The sequence below is a fragment of the Helicoverpa armigera genome, chromosome 17 (genome assembly GCF_030705265.1).
Source record: "Helicoverpa armigera isolate CAAS_96S chromosome 17, ASM3070526v1, whole genome shotgun sequence".
NCBI classification, from domain to species: domain Eukaryota; kingdom Metazoa; phylum Arthropoda; class Insecta; order Lepidoptera; family Noctuidae; genus Helicoverpa; species Helicoverpa armigera.
Window position 1 is genome coordinate 10,460,811 of NC_087136.1, and position 6,987 is coordinate 10,467,797.

Genomic DNA, 6,987 nt, shown 5'->3' on the forward strand with positions numbered 1-6,987 from the left:
TAGCACCTCTAGTTAAACTCTTTGTCCTCAGCATGCGTAGAAGAAGAATGCATCGACTGGGAAGGGAAGTCGGTACCCCACGGTCTGCTGTACGTGCCGGGGCCGGGAGTATGTTCCCTCTGCGTGTGCTACCACTCTGAGCCTATGTGGTGCAAGGCTATTTACTGTGATCCGCCTTATGTGAGTATCGAGCCCTGGGGCATTACTGGGGCTCAATTCTACTAATTTAATAATGTGTCAATTGAATATCAATTGAATCTCAATAGCAGTTTTAACCTTAGCGAGCATTCTGCTACTAAAATAAGACCAATCGTTTTCCAATTACATCCCATTGGTTTGCCATTGGTGTAAAGAGTAGTCTGCTCTACAATTGCATTGCAATCGTAAATCAACTGCAGACAATATTATTAACTAATTGAATCACAGAAAACGATAAAACCGTTTATTAAAAAATGCCCCATATGCTTCAATCGTAATTGAGTCGTGATTGAATCTTAGTTGGATATCAATCGTATCTAGCGGTAAGTTGGATATCAATCCTACGTCGTGGTAATCGTGGTGAGAATTTTGTAGATCGAATTTGAAGAAGTTCTGTCACTGTTTCGAAAAACAGGTCACCTACTAATGGCACAACATAAATCTGAAAATAAAACTTAAGCCTTGCAAGTTGAACCTAGCTCCTATTTAAAAACTTATTAGCAAGACGATCAAGAATAGGAGGTTCAATAAAATGTATCCGTCATAATGTGTAGCTTTTCGTGATGAAGTTCCTAAGGCTACTACCAACTATCTTTTGTACTGAAACATGCTTATAATTTTTACGAAGGCATCTGAATATGAACTGTATAGAGTTTCTTCTAGTTTGACCCCTCACTGCAGTCTACTGAAACTGAAAGTACAAACCAGTACAAAGGCTATTTCTTTTAATAATAAATGCAAGCAAGCCCACAATTATCCGCAGTACAGTTATTGACATGAATCTGCCCTTGCTGGTTCGAATAACTAATAAGCACCTATGAGTCATTACGTGAAACCAACTCTGGTCATGTGGCTAACACGTAATTGATTGCCGTCACGAAAGGCCTGGTTATTAAGCTGTGAAAGTTTCAAATAAATATTCGGATGTAATACCGTTCTGAAAGGTAAAGGGTATTTCTGGTTAATAACATTATTTGGTGAACTTTTGTAAATGTCAATGTTTTCATGTCTGGTAGGAATTTGGACATCATCATTACAATATCTACGGTCACTTACCTATCACCTACTTACCTACCTGCTGTGTTCAAATTTCGTAGAATTAACTCGATTTCAGAATTGATAATACCTTGATAAAGATCTAGGTACCGTTTATTTTAGTAATAGATTCTCGCCGAGATGATACCTACACATTTTGTTCACATTTCCACAGTTCTGCAAAAACTTCCGCGTCGGCGCACGATGCTGTGAGTTCGAGTGCCTCGACCCCCCAGGAGAAGACACCAGATACCGCGAGAGGCAGCGGCTTCGGGCCCTCATCCTCGCTGGCAACTCCTCGGCCCCCCACCAGGGCCCCTCCATTGAACTCAAAGCTGGCATCTCCCTTCTAGCTGTAGCCGTCGCGCGCTTCGTATGAAACACGGAACGCGTAGACCATAACCAATTGAAAATTTAAGGGAGTATTTGCCTGGCTAAGGAGGTTTTAGTTCGTGAAATTGAATGCCAAAAACTCACATTCTATGATACTACGATCTGCCTATACCTAGTAAGAATGTCCTTCACTCACGGGACCTTTTCTCTAGAACTAGAACTATGATTTTTTCATGTTCAGAGTACACGAGTTCTTCTGATTATTGTTGTATTAGTTCCGTTTACAACAAAATGAATAAATTCGGACCAATTTTATGTAACCGAGTAGAATCGTGTTCTTTTTTGTTTTTCTTAATTTCAATGTTGAATGTGAAAATGTAAAAGTAGAAACCTTACGTCATAGACAATTAGAGAGGAAAACGTTCTTGTTGTTTTGGTAGAAGAGAAAAACATTCAGAGTAAAGAAAACCTTATTAAAACCTCATTTGTATTCTATTCATCTTCAGAACATTAAACTAAAAATAATGGTGCCACTTTAGTCGAACAATTAAAATGTATAGGAAAAAATGTAGGTCATGACACATTGCAGATAGAACACTTATTTCCCCGGTCCATAAGTAAATTGTAAGTCCATTAAACGGTAAAAATAGACAGTACTTAAAAGAAAATCTTAATAAAAACGTTCTAGCCGACTCGCGCATTCTGTGAGCATGCGTCTTTCTTCACTTCTTAAAATATTTCACTTAGCTAGACACGTTTCGAAATTGTAGCTTTAAATTTCATATCATCGGGCGTCCGATTCTGTAAATTATTTGTAGGAACTGAAGTGATTCATTGGCCCACTCCATGCGGTGAATCACTCACCGGATGAAATATATAGCACCAAGTTCTTTGAAGAATCTGGTTTTAGTAATTTTAATAAGAAATGCTTCCAAGAGCAAAACTTCAGGTAAAAAGCAAAGTGCCTTGAGAGACTCGAGGCAAATTTTATTACACGCTTAGAGTTTATTATGAATTAAAATTAAAGTTTTACACTAAGATTTTGAATTTTTCCCATTTCTGGCTTAATTCGGAAGCGTATAAAGTCGGTTTCTTATTAAAATTATAGTTAAGAGTATACCCCTGGGGGAATTGATGTATAAAAATATCTACAGAATCGCACCCCAGCTAATTAGTGTAAATTAATTAGTGCAACAATATAGTAGGACGGTCATATTACGATACTTTGTATTCGTGAATAGTTGGCGACGTAGGAATTGAATTAAGGAGTTCGGAGCAAGTTGTGCGAGGCTAAAGCATGGCCCATTTAATGTCGGCTAGCATGCTAACTAGTGCTTTGGAAAATTCACTTTATTTACCCCGACTCACGCCACACAATCACAAAGTTCCGTCGGAAAACATTGACATGTTTTAGACGCGTCACGCAGGCCTGGGAAAGGGGCCATAGTAACACGAAAACTTAACATTAATACACTAGCTTTTTGTGAAAAAAGGAAAGTTGAAAGTCATAGGGCAAAGAGAGACATGTGGCTTTACAATTACAACTGACCTTACCTACATGAAGAGATACTATTACTTTACTGAAAATCATTTACATTATTGTAAAAACCCGTGGTAAAAACCTAATAGACGATAGATATTACCGATATGACCCCAATAAAAGCTCGCCCATCTTATTCAAACAGATTTTATCGAGAGTTTAACATAAAATGACAAGGGAATAAAATGTGTCTCAGTTTTTATCTAGGTGACGAATAAAAAGGCCTGTCAGGGATGAAAAATAGTTTCCATGATTAATGTTCAGAGTAGGACCGTATGAAAAAAATCGTCAACATCGCAATACATAGGGTATAACGATGTGCGATTACAATAAGATTGATGGCATCACTATCACACTCCTGTTTTATTCAAGGGTAGATAATAAACTCATATTTCATTTCAATCGAGTCCTGTCTCGATAGTTTCTCGATTGCGAACCATTTGATCTCGAGTGTAGACCTGCCAGTGCCTTCTGCAAGATTTTGTTCAAACGCCCATTAAAAACAATGTAGCAATGTTACGTATAGCAACATTGTCAGTTTAATAATTGTTCGAGACTGTTCAGGTTGAAACAATGCTTTTAAGAGATTACATACTTTGTACTCCAGCAGATTACGTACTCCAGCCTTCCTGGGTACTTATCATTACTATTGATTCTGTAATCAGAGAAAGATTCGATTTATGAATTATAAAAACTACCGCAGTATACCACCTATCTGTGTCGATAAAATGTAAAATGCACTCAACAATATTAAATAAAAGATAAATGTCCCATTTTTCCACTATGGTAATGCTACCAGAGACATCGATGGGCCGATTAGTTCGCGCCATTATTATGCATACGACACACTACACGACAATTACTTAGCGCGGCCATATTTGAACACGTTTGAAAAAAGAACATAATTTCAGGCGCCCAAAGAGCAGAATGCCATGAAAATTAGTCTTGCATGACCGAGTGGTTTTTGTACCTCGCGAGTTAGACTCATATACAAGTAATACCCCGATTGCTTCAAGCCAGCTTTAATATATTTAACCTTGACAATAAAAGTTAAATTCCCGCAACTAATTACGAATACAATTTCTATGAAGGTTTCGGTTTTAAAGGGAATAGTTGTTATTGATTGCCAGTACTTATTGGCCTCAAATTAACCTTCATTAACAAAGTGAAGCTCTGAGATCAAAATGAGCTTTTGACATTATTCCCGATTTTCAAATAAATAGTTAAAAGAACGCACGACAATTTGTCGCTACGTCCCATGTATATCAAATGTTCCTACCCATTTTATTATTTTACTTAATAGAATCCCGTATTTTTGACCGGCATTGTCATAATTAGAAACCTTACAATACTCATGTACCAAGTCAAGTGTACACTTATAATCTGGAGATAATCGTTGACTTAATTTAATAATGTCCTCAAGTCAATTTGTATATTTCATGAAGGTACCTAATTACTTGCGCTCAATTTGATACATAATGTGGTTCCTTTTTCAGCTAAGCTTTGGTCAATCAAACAAACCTAGAAAATCTAGGTACAGATGAAAAGATTTTTTTTCTTAGCTACGTCAGGCTTCGTCGTTCCAGGCTACAATACCATAAAGTCCGACCCTATGACCGTCATTATAAAAAAAGATTCATTATTAAAAATAAAAGGAATTGACAATGATTTCACATCGTTAGTATCATTCAGTCAGTAGGTAGGAAATGTAGTTAGTCTATAAGTACGGGGTAGCTCACTAAGTGCGGGATCAGATTTAGGGAGATATTTGTAGGAAATAATTAAAATTATTAAGCCAATGGGAGACGCTGTTACTGTATAAAAATCATTGTTATTTATTTCTACTGTCTATTTATAACTTATATTTTTTTACAATCTGTCACACGCTTGTGCTATCATTTCTTAATTTAAAGAAAAATAACTGTCAATATGTTTATAATAGTAGAGTATATATTTTTTTTTGGTGTAATGTAGATATATAATAATCATTGAAGTTAAAATAACAATATTTCATAATTAATAAACCACCAAATTAGGGGAACATGACTTTAGAATAAAAATTAGGAAAACATACCTACCATATTGAAAATTCCTAAAATACTCTTATAGTTGATACTTTTGATATATATGATTATGTATTTGTATTATAAAAGCTTTGGCAAATATACTTTTACTTCAAAGAAATATTTAAAATCCGCTTTTTTATATTGATTAAAGAGTGGTAACCCACATAATTTATTACTAAAATATTAAGCTGCGTCCATACAAATAAAAAATATTTGAGTCACCTTGCTTATGATTATGATAAATAGAAGTGTGCCATATTAATAAAGTATTAAAGTAAAATATTGCATGAATATTTCTGCACCATTTAAAATTTTACACAATAAAATGTAAGTGCTGTGATTTGGGCTGTCTTTTTACTAAAAACCTTCAAATATTAAGCCAAATTGTATGACAAAAATAAAAATTATTTCAAGGGTAATATTTATAATTTCCTAAAAGGAGCGAGATTCTCTTCTTTGCACCGTCTACAATAAACTCAAATTATGAATATAATGGTATGTGATATTTTGCTGGTTGTATATTTTGCATACATAATTATTAAGAATGACAGCTTTAAAATATAGGTAATAAGACCCAATTATTTACAGTTCTTTTTATTGTTGCATCAGCAATTAAAAAAATATATGATTTTAATTTTAAAACAAGAATGCGTATTGTTATTTATTTCAAGCCTTTGTTAACCTGTTGTTAAAATTTGTTTGTTTTTCAGTAAAATATTACTGTAGAATTAAGTATCAATTGTAAATATTGTATGCAAATAATTTTAATTAATTAGCTTAATAAAGAATACCCAGTAACATCTTTGTGATTTTATTCACCCCCAGGAAGTCTTTGAATCACCATAATAATGGATTCATAGCTAATTGTCGTCCACATAGGCTGTTCTCATAGTAGGAGATAAGCCAGTTACACAGGACATATAGGTAGTGCACAAGCACTTGTATAGACACAGGTGCACTCTCTATTTCTTCAGTCTTACAGCCAGTATTAACTACTAACCTAACCTAACCATATTTTTGAAGTTAGTATAGAGAGTAATTGATTGGTTATTTCACTTAATGGTATTATCTACTTAGACTGGAAGCCAATCTCCAACATACCAAGTTGAGAAAGCAGATATAGAAATTACTGAAGGAATTCAATAAGAAAACAAATCAAGTTAAAAAAATATAATTAGTATGAAACGGTATACTTAAATGTAACTTAACTGGAATGAACTTATTCACCACTTCAGCCCCTTGTCTAGAAGGTCACGTCTAGCCTCTTTTATTTCTTCCTGCAATTCTTTGGCGGCCTCCTCGCAGTTATTAAACGTGAATACTCGATAAAGTATCACAGTGATGGCGTACAGTCCAAAAAGTATCACAAATATGATTGGGGACACAAGTATCAACATCATGTTTTTCTCAATCATTGGGTGCTTGACGTAGCCGCCAACCAAGGAGTACCATACAGCAAAGAACGCTGAAAGCACTGAGATCCACTCTAGCAACTTCGTCATCTCTGTAAAGGAAAAAAGTTGAAAAATTACTTTCAAGTAAACATTGAAGAACTGTGCTTTGTTGTTGAATGATATTATCGAATTTTTCGGTCAATTACCTAGTAAATTATGAGCAGCTCCGTTAGATGTATACAGGTAACTGATTGTAGTGCTCGTTTATCTAGAGTTATTATATGTTTTTCATGAAAATATTATATTTATCGGCGAAAAACACATCACCACGCAGTAGACAGCTGAGTGTGACACTGACAGTGACATGACACCTCACCTATCTGACAGTTTAGACCACAGAATACCTAAGCCCAACCGCACT

At 35.1% G+C, this 6,987-nt stretch overlaps 1 protein-coding gene across 1 annotated transcript; it reads right to left on the reverse strand.

Moving 5' to 3' along the window:
- Positions 1–6,327: 6,327 nt before the first annotated feature.
- Positions 6,328–6,935, reverse strand: LOC110379070 (dolichol-phosphate mannosyltransferase subunit 3). The gene is made up of 2 exons (XM_021338574.3): positions 6,773–6,935; positions 6,328–6,676 (listed from the first exon to the last, which is right to left on the reverse strand). The coding sequence occupies exon 2, from the start codon at positions 6,672–6,674 to the stop codon at positions 6,396–6,398; it is 279 nt and encodes a 92-aa protein (XP_021194249.2). The 5' UTR covers positions 6,675–6,676; positions 6,773–6,935; the 3' UTR covers positions 6,328–6,395.
- Between the last annotated feature and the right edge of the window lie 52 nt (positions 6,936–6,987).